The sequence below is a fragment of the Penicillium crustosum genome (assembly GCF_028827405.1).
Source record: "Penicillium crustosum strain IBT 35664 chromosome Unknown utg000002l_segment0_segment0, whole genome shotgun sequence".
Classification (NCBI taxonomy): Eukaryota; Fungi; Ascomycota; class Eurotiomycetes; order Eurotiales; family Aspergillaceae; genus Penicillium; species Penicillium crustosum.
In genome coordinates this window covers 3,422,948-3,443,186 of record NW_026623123.1, presented here as the reverse complement: position 1 = coordinate 3,443,186, position 20,239 = coordinate 3,422,948, and the positions used below count along the sequence as shown (strand labels likewise).

Here is a 20,239-nt window from a genome sequence, read left to right as displayed (position 1 = left end):
AACACTTCTCATCCCAACTACTTCACGCGCCTCATACCTCCAGGACTGCCCAGGCAGGTGTTTAAGACTGATTCCAGTCAGTTGATTGATTAAAGGTCCACAATAAAAAAATATATGTACCTATATTGATCCATATTACTCGCAATCTTTGTTGTGCCCTCCGATCCTACTGTTCGACACCATTCCCCTCACCCAGCATATTCAGCATGAAGGTCACGCGCCAGTGATTTACACGGCATGGAGAAAACACGGATTGCTAAGGTTCGGAGAACCCATCTTGAGCGCTACAAACATCCCACTCACCGATCATGTCGTTCCAGGTTGACAATGTGACCTTGGCTCGCCGCGGAGAGCAGGTCGATGGTACCCTCCATCTAACCCCTCACCACCTCATCTTTTCGCACACCCCACCTATCTCCCCAGAGGACCAGATAAAGGGCGTGATAACAAGGCCCAGAGAACTCTGGATCACATATCCTATCATCGCTTTCTGCACCCTGCGGCCAGCTCCCGCCGCCTCCCGCCAGCTCTCTTCTATCCGCCTCCGATGCCGAGACTTCACGTTCGTCTGTTTCTACTTTGTAAATGAGCACAAAGCACGGGATGTGTTTGAAAGTATCAAGCAGTGGACGTGCAAATCCAGTCGTATCGATAAGCTTTACGCCTTTAGTTATCAGCCTCCCCCGCCAGAAAAGGAGTTTAATGGGTGGGAGTTGTATGACCCACGCAAGGAATGGGCACGCCAGGGCTGCTTGAACGATGGGAAAGCATGGCGCCTTTCAGAGATCAACATGAACTATGAGGCATGCTCACAAACCAATCCGACTGTGCTCTACTGACTCATCCTAGTTCTCTCCGACCTATCCTGCCCTCATCCCTGTACCTTGTTCCATTTCCGACAATACACTTAATTACGCAGGGCGCTATCGATCTCGAGCAAGAATTCCAGCCCTCACGTACTTCCACCCTGTCAATAATTGCACCATCACCAGAAGCTCACAGCCGCTGGTCGGTGTCCGTCAGAACCGAAGCATTCAAGATGAAAAGCTTCTGTCCGCTATCTTCTTGACTTCTCGTTCCGAGCGGCCGTTGGCAAGTTTCTCGGCCACAGAGAAAGAGCCAGATTCCAGCAGCCCAGAAACGAGCCAGGTGATGGTTCCTGAATTAAACAATGCCGAGGAACTTGAGGACGACTTGTTAGCCGCTACAAGTGGCGATCCTGAAGATCATCGCTCGATATATGGTGCCCAGCAGTCGAATTTGATCGTAGACGCTCGCCCTACAGTGAATGCATTTGCCATGCAGGCTGTTGGACTTGGATCGGAGAACATGGACAACTACAAATTCGCTACCAAGGCATATCTTGGCATTGACAATATCCATGTTATGCGAGACTCGCTTAACAAGGTGATTGATGCTTTGAAGGAGTCAGATGTTACCCCATTAGGGCCAAATCGTGACCAGCTAGCGCGCAGCGGCTGGTTGAAGCATATTGGCGGAATCTTGGAGGGAGCCAGGCTAATCACTCGTCAAGTTGGACTTACTCATTCTCATGTTTTGATCCACTGCTCTGATGGCTGGGACCGTACGAGCCAGCTCAGTGCGCTGAGCCAGATTTGTTTGGACCCCTACTTTCGGACCCTGGAGGGCTTCATGGTGCTGGTAGAGAAAGACTGGCTTTCATTTGGACACATGTTCCGACACCGGTCTGGTCATTTAAACAGCGAGAAATGGTTCCAGATCGAAAACGAACGCATCGGCGGAGATCCCAACCGTGCCTTTGGCGACGGTGGGGGTGCAGGGAAGGCTATTGAAAATGCTTTCCTGAGTGCCAAGGGATTCTTTGGTCGAGACAACAATAGCCGTGACTCTTTGCCGGACTCAGATGGAGAGCTTCAAAACTATGACTCTGACACTCCCGTGAAGAAGCCTACTATACCGCGCTCGGGGGTGTCCGAGAAGGAGATAACCAAACCAAAAGAGACGAGCCCTGTGTTCCATCAGTTCTTGGATGCAACATATCAGCTGCTTCATCAACATCCGACACGATTTGAGTTTAACGAGCGTTTCCTGCGACGACTGCTCTATCATCTCTACTCCTGTCAATTTGGCACATTCTTGTTCAACAGCGAGAAAGAACGTGTGGATTGCAAGGCCAGTGAACGAACCCGTAGCGTTTGGGATTACTTCCTCGCTCGCCGGGAGCAATTCACGAATCCTCAGTATGACCCTGTCATTGACGACAATCAGCGCGGAAAGGAACGACTCATCTTTCCCCGGGTCAATGAAACACGGTGGTGGAATGAGGTATTCGGTCGAACAGACGCAGAGATGAACGGGCCCCGTTCCTCGGCGACACCCAGTGACATCCCGCAAAGTACAGTGTTGACTGGTATTGAGACTGCAGGGACAAACAGTGCGGGTAAAATGACTGATGTATCGGGGATGACAGCTGCTGTGACGTCGGGCGTATCTAAGCTTGCATTCCCAGCGGAGCGCACCGACAAACCGACCGAGTTAGAAGTAGAGATGCAATGAACCGAGGTAATATCAAAGGACTCGGATATGATTTTCAAGCATTTACAATTTTATGCTATGCATCCGCGTTCATGCGACCAATAAAGTGATTCGTCCAATGGTGTCGGAGTACCTACGGAGTAGGTATTTAAATGTAATAAATGTTACTGCCTTATTGCCTTAATATTGCCTCAAAGATAAGGTGCCAACGCTAGGACCAAGCAGGAAAGGCGCCGGCAAGCGAGGGTTGAGCCCTGGCCCAAACGGGCAAGCAGCCCTAGTCCCGAAAAATCCCCACTAAATAATACACTCTCAGAATTGAAGTCTCTCGACCACGATCCCCTCCGTCGACAACCCCCGATTCCACCACCACCAGGAACGTCAAAATGGCCGCTGTTCAGGGAGCTATTTCTAAGCGCAGAAAGTTCGTCGCCGACGGTGTCTTCTATGCCGAGCTGAACGAGTTCTTCCAGCGCGAGCTGGCCGAGGAGGGCTACTCCGGTGTGGAAGTCCGTGTGACTCCCACTGTCACCGACATCAGTACGTCGAACCCGAAAAACCAATCCCTCGTGTGATCGCTTGAAAATTGCTGGTTGAAATTGCCTGGAAAGAGGAGGAAGAGAAAGATTTACGATCGCGATGGGATCTACGGAATACGAATTGGGGATTTGATGCTAACGGGCTTTCCAGTTGTCCGTGCCACCCACACCCAGGAGGTTCTCGGTGAGCAGGGTCGCCGCATCCGCGAGCTCACCTCCCTCATCCAGAAGCGCTTCAAGTTCCCCGAGAACTCCGTCTCCCTCTACGCCGCCAAGGTCCAGAACCGCGGTCTCTCCGCTGTCGCTCAGTGCGAGTCCCTCCGCTACAAGCTCCTTAACGGTCTTGCCGTTCGTCGTGCCTGCTACGGTGTCCTCCGTTTCATCATGGAGTCTGGTGCCAAGGGTTGCGAGGTTGTTGTGTCCGGAAAGCTCCGTGCTGCCCGTGCCAAGTCCATGAAGTTCACCGTACGTCTATCCTAGGGGAAAAAATTGCGCCCGACGAATCGACCCGCGAAAACCAGTTGAGGAAGAATATTATGGCTAATACAAGTAACAGGACGGTTTCATGATCCACTCCGGTCAGCCCGCCAAGGAGTTCATTGACTCCGCTACTCGTCACGTTCTCCTCCGCCAGGGTGTCCTCGGTATCAAGGTTAAGATCATGCGCGGCTCCGACCCCGAGGGCAAGGCCGGCCCCCAGAAGACTCTCCCCGACTCGGTCACCATCATCGAGCCCAAGGAGGAGCAGCCCGTTCTCCAGCCCATGAGCCAGGACTACGGTGCCAAGGCTATTGCCGCTCAGCAGGCCGCCGAGCAGCAGCGTCTTGCCGAGCAGCAGGCCGCAGAGGCAGAGGGTGGTGCGGAGACTTTCGCTCAGGAGTAAATGTTTTTATCTACATTAGGCCCGGCTCTTCCCTTTTCTTCCATCTGTCCTAACCTAACCTGATACTCTACCTCACGCAATCAAAATTACATGACCTTCAAAGCCTTTTATTCGCTATTCTATAATTTGTATTGGCCAATGCGGTGAAGGTCAGCTGGAAGATTCGAGGTCTGGTACATATTGGCAAGAAGAGGCTTTCCTTGCCATTGGATATCAGGCATCATATACTGGAATCAAAGTTTCGATATATATTATCTGTTTCCGTGTCTGCGTCCTACTTTGCGTAGTATGGGGGATTTAGATCCAGAAATATAGCTCTCGTGTCCACCTTCGGATCATTGGCATATAGCTTTTGGTTTAGATGTGACTGGAGAATTTCAACTAGGATGTGTATATATATATTTATCAAGCCATTGACAGGCTCTCGGATGGAGCTAACCAATTTAGAGCTATTGGATTTCCTTTATATATATTTCCTAAGTGGTGGTAATTCGGTGATATCTCTTCTGCCTTTTAATCTAAATATGTAGGCAAGAAGTACGCGGGGAGAAAGAAATGAAAACAGGTTGAATACCTACATATACTGCTAGCTGGATACATATCTCTAGTCTCACGAGAGGATTCGTACTTTTGCGGGTGCACAACTGAACTATAAGAGTAGGAAGAATGCAATGCTCCATTCAGGGTCGCCATTATTATTTCATAACAAAAATATCATCTAAGAAATTTCCATACATATGCATATGCAAAAGCACAATGGAGTACATGTCTCAACCAGGTTCAACCATAAATACGAATCGAATCAGCTTATCCAAGATTGAAAAAATTGACAAAAGAAATTAAAGAAAAGGAATGAGTACTGTCAACGGTCACGGTATGAGGCAGCGGCAAGCCGACTAAACAGCAGCTCGGGATGCTCCAAGACCTCCGAATGCCGACGATGTAGCTCCTCGAGCTGAGTTAGGGGATTCTGTAGATCGCCACAATAAGTACGTTGCGCCGAGGAGAGAAGAGAACACATCAACCGTGACACCCACCCATTCCTCCTGGCTAGGCACGCCCTCGGCAACAGGGAGAGCGGCCGTACCGGAGGCCTCATCCCCATGACTGGTGCGGCGGATTGGGGCCGGCGTTACGGGCAGACTGGGGCGCTCAACTTCTGTTGGGAAGTCGGTAATCTTGGTGCTAGGGCGGAATCCTGGGGTGGGGGGTGATCTCCCGGGGCTGTTGGAATTGGCCCCCGGACTGGTCACTTGTGATTTTGTGCGCCGAGCCTGAATTGTCTCAATGTATCGCTGGATCTCTGGGTCCTCATCCCAGGCGTTGGAGCGGGTGTATGTTTGCCATGATTCGGAACTGGGTTCGAACGGCACCCGGGTGTAGGAAGGTGAGGGCTGGGGAGAGACTGGCTCGCTTGGTAGTGAATGTTGCTCTGGTTCCTCGGGTATCACGGGGGTTTCCATGAGCTGCACAGGTGCCTCCTCGGCGAAGACACGAGTGGGTTTCGGAGCATGGCTCTCCCAGGGGAAGACGGTGGTAGGTTTGGGCTCCGGTTTGGCTGGAACCTCATACCACATGTTTTTCGGTGCCTCGGGGTAGGACGACGGGGGTTGGAATAGATGCGTGTCTTCAGACATATTGTAGGTTTTCTGTTGTAAACTGAAACCTTCGGGTTTCGTGTTGACCGGTGGTGGCTCACTATGGGATATTAGCACTGTAGACAATACTGAGGGATAAGCTCTCACCGTGAGGGATCCCACTCGGATCTCGGCGCCTCAAAGGTCGAAACCTCTGGGACTGGAGATGGGGGTGATTGATACTCGATAATTGGAGGATGGATCGGGGCCAGCGGCTGTGGTTGGTGAATATGGCCATCGGGGTAGTGTATCTGGGTCTGGGTCTGGGTCTGTACCGGCAACTGTGTCTGGGTCGGGGTTAGGGATTGCGTCTGCGCCTGCGTTTGTACCTGTGTCTCATATGTTTCGTGGCTCAGTTGGGGCGCAAAAGTGATTGGCGCAGGAGGCAATGGTGGGATAAAGGTTGAGACATGCTCCTCTCCGCGAACATATTGCGGTACCATACTCAATATAGGCACAGCAGCATGATTTACATGGGCGGGAGTAGAATGTTCGTGGGGCAGTTTCGGTTCTTGGTGTGATTCCTCGTGGAAGTTCGTGGGTTTTTCAACATGGTAGGTCTGCCGTTCAGATGTCGGCTGTGTTTCATAATGGGGGGTTGTTTCATAACGAGGAGCGTCATAACGAGGGATGTGGTCAGAACGAGAGGCATGGGCTTGATCGCCTTGAGCAACCGCCGTCTTTTCAATCTCAACTGGCGCGGTCGGTACCTAAGGATGTTAGTCCACGTCTTCACGATCTCTGGCATATCACTTACAAATGCCAGACGATAGTGTCTATCATAGACAGACCACCACCGGCCTAGAAGCTGATTGTACGGGGAATCCAGCGGGACAATCTGCCTCGGCATATTCCATGGCTTCTGGGCACCAATGAAATGAATAAGACTGATGGTACTCTGGAAATGCTTGTACGCAGGAATGTACTGGTAATTAGCACTTGGCGTGCAGTTATACGTGAAGCTTAGCCTATGCCAGTCCCGGAAATGCATGTTCAGCAGACCCTGATCGGCGCCATCGAAGCTGATACCTCGTTGAGCGAGTGCTTTTAGCGCATAATAGTCCTGTAGATTAGGTCGGAGGACCATCATTCCACTATTAAAGCAATCCGGCCAACCAACGTCAGGCGCAGCAGCGAAATCTGCTTCCAGTGATAACAGCTCGTCGGGAGCTCGGAGAGCTACGACATCACAATCAATGTATACGACCCGCTGGTATTGCGTCAGGCGCCAGAGCTCGATCTTGGTGAATGTGGCAATTAGGTCTGGGCGATCCATGAGCCAGAGATTCGCCGGCGTGTCGTTTACCATTGAGCTCACTGGGATCAGCTCGTCATAGACGGTCTAATTTGTAAGTCAAATGTATAGTTTGGGGCATGTTGTACGTACCCTTAGCTCGTCAATGGTGGTCGATTGTAGTCTGTCTGGCGTAAATAGCGCCACCAACCTCGCTTTTGTACCATTGTCGCGTAGGGAATGGGCAAGGACCATAGCACCTATAAAGATTTAGATTTAGAATAGTTCCACATCACATATGAATGAGAACATACCAGGAAGATAATTGTCACTCAACAGAAGCTGTCCATCGTCAATTTACGCCATAAGCATAGGAAGGGGGATGGTTAAAGTACCGTGCAATAGACTGCTCCATTGGAATCCATCACGCCACAGTTCCAACAGCAAAAGAATGATCAGATCGCAGACAAATTCTGGAGCAGAGAAGAAAAACCCCCAAAACAAGAAAAGCTGTCGGGCTATATTTAACCTGTCAATTGCCAATGACAGTTCAGACCGGTAGCGCGATACACCGACTGTGGTACCTGGACCGAACGCAGATTCGAGGGGGGACGAAAACAGGAGAATTTTTTGGTTTTTTTTTTCTTTTCACTGCATGTTGTGTAAGGTTGAACTCTTTGAGATTGAGAAAGAAAAGAGAAAGTGGCGAGTCATAAGATTAAAGTAAATGGAAAGCAAAGGCCGAGATGTAGGCAAATTAAGGTCAAAGCTCCCGAGGGGAAAAAGTGGAGTGGTATTTCCCGGGTAAATCATCGATCCCCGCTGGGGAGATAATTCTGTTGAGATTATTTTTCTCTCTTCCCTTCAACACTTTATTGAGTGTTCTATATTCTATATTCTATATTCTATATCCTCTGCCCTTATTGTTACAAAATATACGCTGAATATCCATCCTTTTTAAAGTGGTCTATGGTCTAACATGGAAGTGAAATAACACCTTCACTCTAACCGCTTTAGATCGGGTTGCCCCCGCAATACGAAAACGTCGAAACGTCGAATATCAGATTTGTCCAACATATTGCCTATGTTTATCGTGAAAAACTGACCTGGATACCAGGATAGGATTCACTGATGACGGTCCCAATATCCCCCTCTTCGCCTTGGGCAGCCCATTCAACAGCCTTGATCAAAGCTGCCCCGCTCTCACGTTCAACCGGGGTCCAATGTCCAGTACGGGGAAGTAGCACAATCTGAGACCCCTGTACCAAGTAATCACCCATCCCATCAAGGCAGATCCTTTGGTCAAGAGCAATATCATCCTTGCCCCAGAAAATGGTCGTGCTGGCTTTGAGAGCGCCGGGGGGACCTTCATCAAACAACCCAGCCCCACTGCTCGCTAGCCGCTTTCCGGATGAAATGCTGTGCAAACTAGCAACCGTCTCAAGAGACTTGTCCCAACGCGCCACCGATGCCCGGTCACGGTAATAAGCCGCCATGTGGAGGACATGTGCAAACGCACGTTCGTTGATGCTGGCAGGATAGGCATCACCGCTGGGGGTTTTAGTATCCGATTCTGCAGCGGACGGTCCCATGGTGCTAGCCATGCTGTTGGCCACGTCGAGGGGGGTACACTCGTCCTTGTTGTACGAGGTGAGGTGGCAGCTTTTCATCAGCGAGTGGTTGCCTCCAGACAGGAAGTAGTAGACAATTGGCGTTGGTAGCTGCATTGCAAAGATGTAGCCGGAGAGAACAAGCTGGCGGCCAAGAGGGGCAAGGGTTCGGAGTGCTTGCATCAACGGCACGCGGGCGTTCAATGGTGAACGCCATGCGTTACCGAGCATCTTATTGGCCGAGAAGAGCAGACGGCGGATATTGGATTCAACCAATTTCATCTGAATCGTTAGTTAAGATAAACATATTCACCGGTGTTTTGACATACTGATGGTCCGTTGGACAGGATGAACCGATGGGCCAGGGACGGAGCTTCGGCAGCGAGGCGCATGGACAAGACACAGCCCCAATCATGGGCGACAATTATGGTTCTCTTCTTGTTGCTTTCGTTCCCCGAGTCCACGCCATACTGAGTCCGCAGGGTGACGATCAACTCTGTCAACTTCTCCAAGACGTTTGTTGCAGTATATTTTTCCAGGCTCTCTGTGCCTCCATATCCAGGAAGGTCAATCGCAACGATGGAGACGGCCTCTTGCAGAGCAGGGTTTCTGATAATGTGTCGCCAGATCGCCCAGCTATCGGGGAATCCGTGGATGAAGATGACCAATGGTTTATCGGAATTGATGGTTTCCGGTGTGTTCGGGATATCGTTACTGACAAAGTGGAACTTGAATCCGCTCTGCAAAGTTAGAATGTGGTGAGAGAGACCTTCGAAGTCTCTAGATAAATCCCACAGGCGATTGCGAGCTGGAAAGTCAGCAAAGAACCTTCATAGTGGTGAATACACAGCTTACCAAGCTGCAGGTCCCGTTTCTCGTTTTCGGTGGGGCGTTTGAAGTATGTGCCTTTCGCCAAGGCAATGAAACCATAAAGAGCAACTGTAAAGAGGCCGTAGGAAAAGACGGCCGCGCCGATCAAGGCACGAGATAGGGATTTACCCATATTGGAATCATGTGTTGAAGGAGTGAGATGGAGTGAGCGTGTAATAAATCTAGAGCTGGGGCAAACGGAGCTCGGGCCATTCACGGGTAGCGTCACGCCTGAGTCAGCGATGGGCTGACCCGTGGACGGGTACCTACATGCAGGTATGTTATGTGTGTAGGAAGTATCTATGGACATCTCATAATTTAGATAATTCACATCAAGATACAGGTTCAGGGATGCAAGCATATTATGCTGTAAATTGTAGGTAGTTTACAGCTTTTCTCAATCTATGGCATACCGAACGCCACCTCCACATGCACGAATATTATTGGTAGGAAACAGGTCCAAGAGAAAGGGGGTATTAACAAGAGCCCAAAAACAAAAAGCCATCATCTCGTCGAAGGAATATATACAGATCAAAGAACGAATCCTAGTTGCTCACGGTTGTCGTCTACCAAGCGTCCATATCTGAAAAGTGAGCAGGTTAGCAGAATTCTCTTATAGAATAATGAGGTACTTACTCTAGGAGTAGCCGGAAGAACCAAACCTCCAGGTCTTCATTTCGTAAGGTCTGCTGTGCCCAGCGCTGGCCCTGCTTGGCGATTTGAAGAGCTGCATTTTTACCATCTTCTTCCGAGGTAAAGTATCGCATGCTCTCAACGTACTCGTTGCCTTTCAAGCTGAGAGGGACGTAATGTACCCAGGGCTTCAGCCACTCGTCATGCCATTCGCGGAAGATAGCGATCTTGTAGACAAAGCTGTTACTATGCAAGAACGCGTGGAATCGCCCACTAAACGCGTTGCCGTCGATGTCGACTAGGAACTTGTGCGCCCACGCATCTTGTTGCCCGGCCTGCTTGAACACCCCAAAGTATTCAGTCTGCGCATTGCAATCGTCCGGGTCGCACTGACCAATAAGTGTGAACTTTACATCGAAGGAATCACGATACGCGTCCCGGTTGGCGACCTGTGAAACCCAGCTGTCCCCCTGGTGAGCGAGAACTTCGGTGGTGCCCAAGGCGTTGACGTTGTCGACAAATTGCTGCCGATGCTGTCGGCGCCAACCACCCGCGCGCGAAAATCCGCCGGTTGTGGAACCACGCCAGTACATTCGGTCAGACTTGGCCTCCCACGGATAGTCTTTCTCGGTGTCGTAGGGGACCTTGTCGGCCCAGTACCAGGGACTCGGGTAAATAATGTCCTGAAAGCTGGAAATTTTGCTTTGCGAGAAGACAGGGAACAGATCGTGGACGACATCGAAGGCGTTAGGCCGGTCAAAGAATCCGTATGTATGGCGGAGAGAGGGGGTATTGCAGATGTCAGAGGCCGCCGTGGTGTTATAGATGAAGCCGAGTTCGCCATACGCATAAGGATCAACATTATCAGAAGGGTTTTCATCGAGTGAGCGCGCTGGACTATCAACTGGACATGAGACTCGGGAGTTTGTCCAGGTCGGTTGGTGTGCGAATCGGTTGAAACGAGTGGTGCGCACCTCGTCAATGCGGTCGCCTTTGTTTAGGTCCGAAGCACGTGGGGACCACGCATTGGTTGGGGTTTTCTTGAACGCTGCTGGTATAACGAAGTCCTTGGCTTTCTGCACCAATCGCTGGAGGTCTTCGTTAGGAAGGATCACGCGAGGCTCGTCGTGGATGTTAAACACCAGGTCCATGTCGGGCAAGTATTTCACGAAAGGATCCATCATACCGGCCGTGGCGTCTCGCTGCCACTTGCGGTCGTCACCCCCTCCATCCGTTAGAGACACTTTCCCGTTGCGAATCAGAACACCGAGCACCGCATTGTCAAATCCAAGTGTCTCGCGCGCCCGGTCGCGAATCGTCTTAGGTTTCAAACCCCAGAAGGGGAGGAGGCTATGATAGATGGAGTCAAAATCATCGACGAGTTGTACATTTCTTGACTTCGCAAACTCGAACCACTTGTCGAAAAATGGCGGCGGGTGCATATTGTAGCGGCGCTGGTATTCACTCACGGCCTCGGCCAGGGTTCTTGATTGGCGTGACTTCGCATGATTGAAATGCTGTTGAGCGTTTCCAATCAGACGCGTGATCGGGTGTTCTTTCTCGGGGAGGTATGTGTTTTGCCCCGCATGGAGTTGAGGGTGTTGTATCGGTTCGGGAGGAGGCAAATCTATGGGCTGCTGCTGCTCTGGGGGAGTTGAGGATCGTAGTAGTAGGAGAGAAAGACAGGCAAGAACACTGATCCCAAGTAACACAATCAACCGTTGGATGCGCATGCTGCCATTGGGGAGAGGCATGAAGAAGAAGAGCGAAGCTAAGTCTTAAGGAGGGTTCTCCATAAGTCTAGAGTTGACCTCGGGCTATTAACCTTATCCGCCAAGCCTTTCTAACGTAATCGTCACAATCTACTCCGTAGTACGGAGTACCCAACTGTTACAAGGGTTTAAAAGACAATGCCTATCAATCATATTATGTTATCTATTTTTATTTGTGTAGTCCCCAATTCTTGAAGGGGGGCAATCTGGCCAATCTAACCAATCTAGCCAATGTATTAATATGTGGCGTTGGCCGACTGCAGGGGACGTACGCCATAATCTAATCCATATACGTGTCACCAAAAGTGCTGGGACTACATTGATGTTGCTACAGAATATCAAGAATATCAAGAATATTGGTTGGTAGAAAGATGGTTGGAACCCTTGAAGGAGTAGCAGATCTAATCACTCTCGAATCTATATTCAATAATACACAATCATGTAAACTATATACAAACATTGTATGTATACAACATAGTCCCTACCCCTTGATTCTCTACTCACTTGTGGTTGGTTTCTATCATTAAGGGGGAGAAAAAAGGGGCACAATTTCATACACTGTATGTACTCCGTAGATCGACACCCTCTCCAAAAACAAGATCTAAACAAGTACAAAACGAAATACATCGCAAACCGTTTGATCAAACCTTGGAAGTAGGTCAGGCATTAGAATCTTCTATTTCCTCCCGCGATAGATAGATTGATAAATGAGGTTCATCCATGGATGCTACACAAGCTTATATGTATGACATCCCTAGACTTCAACATTAGGATACTGACCAACGGATCTTTCTTTCTAAATAACAGCCAAGCATGTCACATTCCTCTAGAATACACTAATATGCCGCCCAACAGCACACCCAATTAAGCACAGAAGCCGCTAAAGTCTGCAGCATGTACTTTTGCGCTTGCTTCACATGAGAGTAAGCCATAACACACAATAATATCACCAAAGATACATGACCAAAGTAAAACATCTTTCTGCGTTCTTGAATGGTTCCCTGCACAAGCCAAGTTTGGAGTCCTTTCTGGGACGCAGGTCGCACGAAGAGGACGAGTAGCACTGCCGAAAATATCGCAGCTAGGCCGAATTGGACATCTAGGTCTTGGACTCGCTTGAAAAGCAATATACCAAATTCAGGATGGCTGGATTGCACGAAGAATAGCGTATACAACGCGGCGTGAGACAACAGAAGGGAGACAACCGCCCGACCAAAGAGACGGTGATACGGTGTCAACACTGGTTGAGGGATACCAGTCAGAAGAGACAGCACAGATGAGGCTGCGGGGCGAGAGATGTATGCCGGGGACATCAGAACCTGCAGTGGTAGTTGGGATAGGCCAACTCGGCCCAATGCTTTGGTCAAATGGAGGTAGTCTAGCATGTTAGCTCGTGCTTCCAACCCACCGGGAGACAAGGACATACCATCACCACTGCCCCATATCGAAAGGCCTACAAGCCATAGCAGCCACAACCCGCAGACAAGATACTGTCGAGTCTTTCCAGAAACCAGCCGATCCCACTTCGCGGTTGATCTCGTAGCAAAGCGAAAAATTCGGATGGCGACAATGACCACAATAATTGACCATTGTGCATAATATCCTCGAAGATCAAGTAGCTCTCTGCGATGCAGCTTGTCGTTTTCGGAGAGAGAAATGAAATGGTATGGCCACGACATGGCGGCTGAGTAACAATATAAATGAGAAATGAGAAATGAGAAATGAGGGTTTCTGTATGATCATAAGTCAATTGACATGCCAATGAGACACAGTGCTGTTCAAAAAAGCATGTTTAGAATGTTGACATTGATATCACAAGTCGATTTGATATACTGCTGGTGGAAAATAAGAAGTCCAACCATGGATGTGCCCTCCCCGGGGGCCCCGGGGCCACCTGGCAGGGTTGCTTTTTGCTGACAAATGAATCTCAATAGCTCCCCGGGCGAACTTCCGAGGTCCAGCCCGAGGGCTGGCTTAAAGCCCTTCGCCTTACGGCCACTATACCGTAGATACACCATGTGAGTGGGCTTACATGCATCGAAAGGTCTTTAGTTGCGCATTTGTTTTTGACTACCTACCCTGGCTAAACAGTATGTGAAACCTCTACATTAAAAACGCCTGAAAGAAAAGGACGCTTGGCTATTCTCTAACCTGACAGGATGTCTTGTCGGGTATTGGCCGAACAAGTGCATAGTTTAAGGAGAGGTCTGCATCTCATCCTGATTGCCACCAGCAGTCGTAGCAAAGTATCGGACATCCACATCGTCATCCTCCTGCAACTTCTCCAGGCTGGGCACAACCCTTGACTGAATCAACTCCAGGCTCTGAGGTGATGGGGTGATAGGCTCTTCAGACTTCTCCACCTCAACCAAGGTCTTATCGGCCGGTAGACGACGCAATGTGGCGATGAGAACGGCGTAAGACTTGGCGACGTTGAAACGGATGTTAGGGATTTCATCTGTCACTAGGCGTTCCAGGATAGGGAGGAGAGAGCTCTCAATAATTTCGAGGTTGACAACGGGGGTGAGAGTCTGATAATTAGCATTGATCGATGTAGTAAGAGAGGAAACTTACAGAAACGGCAAAGCACGTCGTCATGCGGTAAAGATAGTTAGGGTGTTGACCCATGGCCATCACCTTGGGAATGATAGAAGCTTTTGACCACTCCACGCCGAAGACCTCTGTCAGTTTCTTCAAGTTCTCAGTGGCAGCCTCTCGGATGGAGAAGACGGTGTCTCCGAGCCAGCCCATGCAAAGATCGCTCAACTGCTCGTCAAAGAACCCGACTCCAAGTTGACTGGCAAGGAGCGGAATATATTCAATGATAGCAAGGCGAACACGCCATTGCTTATCCTCGGCCAGTTGAACAATGGCGGGAAGAAGAGACTGGGAGAGAAGCTCGATACCAATGACTATAAAGGGTAAGAAGACATACATAAAAAAAAAAACAAAAGAATTGAGCGCTCACCTTTGTTGACTTGCTCGAGCTTCGAGATGATGTGCAGACGGACGTCGGGGAATTCATCCTTAAGCATTTGCAGGAACATGGGGAGTAGGTGTGCAATAGTCCTGGACGGTCAGTACAGATTATTGCTAGTAGATAGGCAGGATACTTACTCCTCCTTGCCTAGAATAGGCGCGAGCCCGCTGATCTGAGTTCCGAGGGAAGCCCGGACGTGCTGAGAGGGGTCAGAGACAAGGTCTTCAACGCTAGTCATGATCTCATTGAGGAGAGTGTCGCGATCGATCAAATTGCAGAAGCCTGAAAATGTGTTAGCCAGGCATCAACTATACATCATTTGGGTATCATACCAGGAATTTGGCCAGCAATTGCGGTGCGAACCTCGGCCTCTGTATCTTTGAGGAGCTTGACGAAGGCAGGCACCATGTCGCGGGTGACAACCTCTTCGTGAACAGCTTTGGCGATCTGCATACATCAGTTTCGCTCAACAGTTCGAAATCCAGGACAATGTACCTTTTCATATCGGTCGGCAACCATGTACCGGACTCTCCAGCTCTTATCCTCAAACAGATTCCGCAGCGATGTCAACAAAACGCCGTGGCTAGGTTGCTGTTCTTTGGGAATTTCCTCCGCAATCGCAATAAGAATGTCAACGGTAAGCAGACGGACGCTGTCCTGGTCATCACTCGCCAAGTATTGGAAGAGGGGAATTATTTCTTCGATGACGACCTGGCTTTGCATTTCCTTGACAAACTTGGCCAGATTGTTGGCCGCCTGTCGCCGCACCATCGGGGTTTCATCGTGTACCAAAGATCCAAAGTGCTGTCGGAGGCTCTGTTGCAAAGCCAGAGTAGCCTTCTTGTATGGTGTGGAGTAAAGACCAGTCGCAGAGACCTTCGAGGTGAACCAGTCTGCCTTTGACAAGCGGAGGACTAGCGGGACAAAATACTCCTCAACTTGGTTTTCCGAGAGCTGCTCGCATACCTTGTTGAGAGATTCAACGGCCTGAAACGTCAGCATGCGTCCCCAGAAAGTTTCAGCTAGTGTGTTACCTTCTCCCGCACTAACGGCTCCTCGATAGCCGCCAAATTCTCCAGCGGGGAGAGCAACACGTGCCCGTATTCGGGGCCCCCGACATATTCTGTAAAATTGCCCAGCTCTTCACTCAGCGCAGTCAAAACTTCGTCCTCGTCCTCGACGGAATCTACCACTGTTAGACGGGGGTGCTAGGCGATTGAAGGCTGGACAAACCATCAAGAAATGGGATGAGCTCCTCCCGGGTTCGGTCGGGCCCAAGTGCAAGCGCGATCGTGGATAGACGGTGAATGGCATTGAGTCTGAGAAGAACATCGTCGTGCTAAAGAAATGTGAGCTCAATATTGTCTGCATAACCGGAGAGAGACCTACCTTCAACTCGTCAATGAGCACGGCGATGGGGTAGAGCTCATCGTTCTCGTTCTGGCCCTCCATTGTGGATTTGGATATGTATTAAGGGGACGCGACGAGTCCCGGTCCTGAAAGGGAAGAGGGTGGTGTTGGACCTGGCAGCGATTCGGCAGAGGAGGTGTAGGAGGCAATGTGATGGCTGATAAGGATTAGTTCCGACTTCGCGAGATGGCAAAGGGGATGGATGGTGGTAGAGTGAGGGTGGGGTTTTGGGCCGCATGGACACCTTCAGCAGAAGCATACCTCGACAATTGAAGAGTACCTTGATCAACAGCAAATTAATAGGTTTGTCACAAGTTCGTAAAGAGAAAAGAAAAAAGCCCCCTTCGATGATGCAGTAACCAGAGCAGGACAGTCGAGCTTTGAGTGTTTACTGGTGTAAATTACATACTGGCGGTGTGCACATAAACTTTTGAATATGGAGGGGAATTACCATACTAATACCATTTGTCACAAAAGAGGGGGGATCTGTGGCGGTGGTGGCTTGCGGGCAGAATTTCCACCAGCGCAAGAGTCATCCACGACTTTGTGCACCGATCACTCTAGGGCTACTTCTTGAATTCTGTACGGACTTTCCCTATATTCTATCGGAGTCGCCTACTTGGGTTTCGTTCTGGTTTACCGGACATTTCGCTGATTGACACCAGAATTCGCAACCCCCACCATGCCCACCATCTCGGTCGACAAGGCCGCTCTTTTCAAAGAGTTGGGCCGAGAGTACGTTTCCGGGTTTTGTCATTGAACTCTACTAACCTCTCTGCAGGTATACTACGGAAGAGTTCGATGAGCTGTGTTTCGAATTTGGTAGGTTGGCTGAGAAATCTTTGCGGGGCATAACTGACTCTGAATAGGAATTGAGCTCGACGAAGATGTACATCCCCCGAAACCCGATCATAACCAATGCTGATCTCTTCAGACTACAAACTCGGACCGTCCTATTGTTGATGGAAAGCAAGAACCTCCGCAACTCAAGATCGAGATCCCCGCCAACCGGTACGCATGACATCCGAAGAGAAGAGATGGAAGAACCCAACTAAGAATAGATTAGATATGACTTGCTGTGCTTCGAGGGCATTGCGCTCATGTTGAACATCTTCCTCGGCCGGAACCCCCTGCCCGAGTACAAGTTGACTCAGCCAGCACAGATGGAGCAGATTATTGTCAAGGAAGATGTCAGTACCTCAACACCCACTGCCTAGGTGGAGGGGCTCCGCTGACCAAAATAGACCACGAAAATCAGACCCTACGTGGCTGGTGCTATTCTACGGAACATCAAGTTTGACCCGGCCCGTTATGCGTCCTTCATTGCTTTGCAAGACAAGCTCCACCAGAACTTGGCCCGTCAACGAACCTTGGTATCAATTGGTACCCACGATTTGGACACCGTGAAGGGTCCCTTCACTTATGAGGCTCTACCTCCTAAGGATATCAAATTTATCCCATTGAACCAGACCCAGGAGATGGATGGCGAGGAATTGATGAACTTCTACGAGAAGCACCAACAGCTGGGCAAGTACCTGCACATCATTCGTGACTCTCCGGTCTACCCAGTCATCTACGACTCTAACCGGACTGTTTGCTCTCTGCCACCCATTATCAACGGTGATCACTCGAAGATCAGCCTGGACACCACCAATGTTTTGATTGAGATCACAGCCCTCGATAAGACAAAGCTGGATATTGTGAACAAGATGATGGTTACCATGTTCTCCCAATATACTTTGGAGCCGTTCACCATCGAACCTGTCCAGATTGTGTCTGAGCACAACAAGGAGACTCGGGTCACCCCCGACATCGCTCCCCGCACTGCTCAGGCCGAAGTCTCGTACATCAACCAGTGCTGTGGCTTGAGCCTCAGCCCCGCCGAGATCTGTACTCTGCTCACAAAGATGGCTTTCCGCGCCAAGCCTTCGACTACTTCCTCAGACATCATCAACGTGGAGATTCCCCCAACCCGTGCCGATGTTCTCCACCAGTGTGATATCATGGAGGATGTGGCCATTGCCTACGGCTTCAACTCGCTGCCCCGTGCATTCCCCGACATCTCCGGCACAGTCGCTCAACCTCTCCCCATCAACAAGCTTTCCGACATTGTTCGTGTGGAGACTGCCATGGCTGGTTGGTCAGAGGTTTTGCCGTTGATTCTGTGCTCGCATGATGAGAACTTTGGCTGGTTGAACCGCAAGGATGACGGAAATACCGCTGTCAAACTAGCCAATCCCAAGACACTTGAGTTCCAGGTTGTCCGTACCAGCCTGCTCCCAGGTCTGCTCAAGACCATCCGTGAGAACAAGCACCACTCTGTGCCCATGAAGATTTTCGAGGTCAGCGATGTTGCCTTCAAGGATCTGTCTCTGGAACGCAAGAGTCGCAACGAGAGACACTTTGCTGCTGCCTTCTACGGTAAGACTAGTGGATTCGAGGTTGTCCACGGTCTTCTTGATCGTATCATGGCCATGCTCAAGACCAACTTCCTCGTCGAGGGCGAGACCCCTACAGGCGACTCATACTACATCAAGGAACTAGACGGTGTGTACCCTCTCAAACCGTACTAAAATATTTGCTAACAGTGTAGATCCCACTTACTTCCCCGGTCACTCTGCTTCTATTCACGTCATTATTGGCGGTAAGGATCAGGTCATTGGCTCCTTCGGTATTCTGCACCCTACTGTGCTCGAGAAGTACGAGTTGAAGTACCCAGTCAGTACCCTGGAGCTGAATGTCGAAGCTTTCATGTAAAGCAAGCGGGCCTACAGACAAGTGGCTGTTTTTCTGATTAGAGTTATGACCAAAAGCAAAAAAAATCTACATAAATCCAAGAAGATCCTCAGTAAATGACGTGTCAGAAAGGAGCTTGCTTTTACCAATAATTGTGCAGAACACATTTCAATATACAGTACGAGTCGGCCGGAAAGAATATGTAATTGAACATAAAGTACAAAAAGGGGTATCCGAAAGGAAGAGCCAAGCTACCAAAAGAGAGTTTCCAAGGCCTATGACCATAGCCCCGGTAGAAGTAGGTAACGTACAAGGTGAAAATTCCCTGCATTGTAGCGTTAATGATGAAGGGCATCGACAACACTACTCCTGTCCATCATCGAGTCGATGACCGCGGAACGAATAATAGTTGGTCTGCTTGATGTGCCTGACCTTGCCAGTTCGTTCATCGTAAATGCCAAACCCATGGATTGCGGCATTGGGTGGCGTGTAAACTGATCAATTAGCCTTGGCTCCAATCATTTTTTCCCCACAAAGGATAACATACGATGGAGGGAGATTGCAAAGTTGCCCTGATCCGGATTGGATATCCGATGCAGACCGAGCTTGTCAGACATGTAGGTGACCTGGTTTTCGCCATAGGTTGTTTGCTTGGTGAGCCGTGGAGGTGAAATTTGGCCATTCTCGATCTGCTCTTGATCGGGCCAGGAGTACAGATCTTCTTGTAGTTTGCCTTTTAGGATCTGTTCCAAATTAGCTCCTGTCTATCTATCAAATCAAAGACGACTTACCTTCATCACGCAGTGTGCGTTTGCATGGTCATGAATTGTACTCCCTTTCCCAGGGCTCCAGACGAGAATCAGCTGAAACGAAGTCAGCCAAGTAACCGTTGAGGGGTGATGATCTCCTTACCAAATTACTCTTGCCGTTTCCCTCATCAATCAGATTCCTGGTATATGTCCTACTCGCGTCACCCAACGCATATGAAGCCCATTCATCCGAATTCGAGACGTATCTCTCCATCAATAGTTGTATCTCCATGGGATCGACATCGCTGGAATCCAGGCCTGAGCTTGGACCTAGCGCAGAACTCAGGTCATCCACGAGCTTCTCAAAAGCTGATTTCTCAGTGATCGATTCGGACCCGTTAAGGAATGGCATGATGAACGGTTGTGCTAAGCGCGTTTGGGATGAAGTCTATGTAACGAGGAAGCGGTATCGGAAGTTGACCGAATGACGAAACGGAGAGTTTATGTTGTATCCACCACAACATAAATGTAGACTAGGATAAGAGTTCGCACAAGAAATGTATTTCCATTTATAAATTTCAAGGCCAACTCAAGCAATACAATGTTTACAAGTATGTAGTTGCCCAAGTTGTCGTAAATTGGTTATGATAGCGATAAGAATGAGTGCCT

At 49.6% G+C, this 20,239-nt stretch overlaps 10 protein-coding genes across 10 annotated transcripts; 3 read left to right on the top strand and 7 right to left on the bottom strand.

Annotated features, from left to right (window-relative positions):
* Positions 1–237: 237 nt before the first annotated feature.
* On the top strand, positions 238–2,538 carry N7487_004815 (phosphatidylinositol-3-phosphatase YMR1; the record flags this gene model as incomplete). Its single annotated transcript, XM_056872562.1, has 3 exons — positions 238–261; positions 321–827; positions 1,003–2,538. The coding sequence occupies 3 exons, from the start codon at positions 238–240 to the stop codon at positions 2,536–2,538; spliced, it is 2,067 nt and encodes a 688-aa protein (XP_056730282.1).
* Positions 2,539–2,903: 365 nt separating this feature from the next.
* On the top strand, positions 2,904–3,939 carry N7487_004814 (40S ribosomal protein uS3; the record flags this gene model as incomplete). The annotated part of the gene is made up of 3 exons (XM_056872561.1): positions 2,904–3,057; positions 3,208–3,521; positions 3,613–3,939. The coding sequence occupies 3 exons, from the start codon at positions 2,904–2,906 to the stop codon at positions 3,937–3,939; spliced, it is 795 nt and encodes a 264-aa protein (XP_056730281.1).
* An 862-nt stretch (positions 3,940–4,801) lies between these two features.
* Positions 4,802–7,235, bottom strand: N7487_004813 (uncharacterized protein; the record flags this gene model as incomplete). The annotated part of the gene is made up of 7 exons (XM_056872560.1): positions 4,802–4,909; positions 4,977–5,637; positions 5,685–6,286; positions 6,334–6,893; positions 7,035–7,070; positions 7,125–7,152; positions 7,206–7,235. 7 exons carry the CDS (start codon positions 7,233–7,235, stop codon positions 4,802–4,804), a joined length of 2,025 nt encoding a protein of 674 aa, XP_056730280.1.
* Positions 7,236–7,898: 663 nt separating this feature from the next.
* Positions 7,899–8,702, bottom strand: N7487_004812 (uncharacterized protein; the record flags this gene model as incomplete). The annotated part of the gene is made up of 1 exon (XM_056872559.1): positions 7,899–8,702. The coding sequence occupies one exon, from the start codon at positions 8,700–8,702 to the stop codon at positions 7,899–7,901; it is 804 nt and encodes a 267-aa protein (XP_056730279.1).
* Positions 8,703–8,710: 8 nt separating this feature from the next.
* N7487_004811 (alpha/beta fold hydrolase) lies at positions 8,711–9,423 on the bottom strand (the record flags this gene model as incomplete). The annotated part of the gene is made up of 2 exons (XM_056872558.1): positions 8,711–9,198; positions 9,276–9,423. The coding sequence occupies 2 exons, from the start codon at positions 9,421–9,423 to the stop codon at positions 8,711–8,713; spliced, it is 636 nt and encodes a 211-aa protein (XP_056730278.1).
* Positions 9,424–9,821: 398 nt separating this feature from the next.
* On the bottom strand, positions 9,822–11,677 carry N7487_004810 (putative capsule-associated protein CAP1; the record flags this gene model as incomplete). Its single annotated transcript, XM_056872557.1, has 2 exons — positions 9,822–9,873; positions 9,927–11,677. The coding sequence occupies 2 exons, from the start codon at positions 11,675–11,677 to the stop codon at positions 9,822–9,824; spliced, it is 1,803 nt and encodes a 600-aa protein (XP_056730277.1).
* Positions 11,678–12,531: 854 nt separating this feature from the next.
* On the bottom strand, positions 12,532–13,374 carry N7487_004809 (ferric reductase-like transmembrane domain-containing protein; the record flags this gene model as incomplete). Its single annotated transcript, XM_056872556.1, has 2 exons — positions 12,532–13,073; positions 13,122–13,374. The coding sequence occupies 2 exons, from the start codon at positions 13,372–13,374 to the stop codon at positions 12,532–12,534; spliced, it is 795 nt and encodes a 264-aa protein (XP_056730276.1).
* Positions 13,375–13,890: 516 nt separating this feature from the next.
* Positions 13,891–16,127, bottom strand: N7487_004808 (protein phosphatase 2A structural subunit TPD3; the record flags this gene model as incomplete). The annotated part of the gene is made up of 9 exons (XM_056872555.1): positions 13,891–14,226; positions 14,270–14,607; positions 14,664–14,764; positions 14,813–14,957; positions 15,008–15,122; positions 15,171–15,662; positions 15,710–15,861; positions 15,909–16,014; positions 16,065–16,127. 9 exons carry the CDS (start codon positions 16,125–16,127, stop codon positions 13,891–13,893), a joined length of 1,848 nt encoding a protein of 615 aa, XP_056730275.1.
* A 511-nt stretch (positions 16,128–16,638) lies between these two features.
* N7487_004807 (phenylalanine--tRNA ligase subunit beta) lies at positions 16,639–18,842 on the top strand (the record flags this gene model as incomplete). The annotated part of the gene is made up of 8 exons (XM_056872554.1): positions 16,639–16,667; positions 16,751–16,820; positions 16,867–16,907; positions 16,955–16,974; positions 17,020–17,096; positions 17,152–17,275; positions 17,330–18,632; positions 18,679–18,842. The coding sequence occupies exons 2-8, from the start codon at positions 16,768–16,770 to the stop codon at positions 18,840–18,842; spliced, it is 1,782 nt and encodes a 593-aa protein (XP_056730274.1). The 5' UTR covers positions 16,639–16,667; positions 16,751–16,767.
* A 342-nt stretch (positions 18,843–19,184) lies between these two features.
* N7487_004806 (putative cysteine dioxygenase Cdo1) lies at positions 19,185–19,982 on the bottom strand (the record flags this gene model as incomplete). The annotated part of the gene is made up of 4 exons (XM_056872553.1): positions 19,185–19,315; positions 19,369–19,564; positions 19,613–19,684; positions 19,734–19,982. The coding sequence occupies 4 exons, from the start codon at positions 19,980–19,982 to the stop codon at positions 19,185–19,187; spliced, it is 648 nt and encodes a 215-aa protein (XP_056730273.1).
* Between the last annotated feature and the right edge of the window lie 257 nt (positions 19,983–20,239).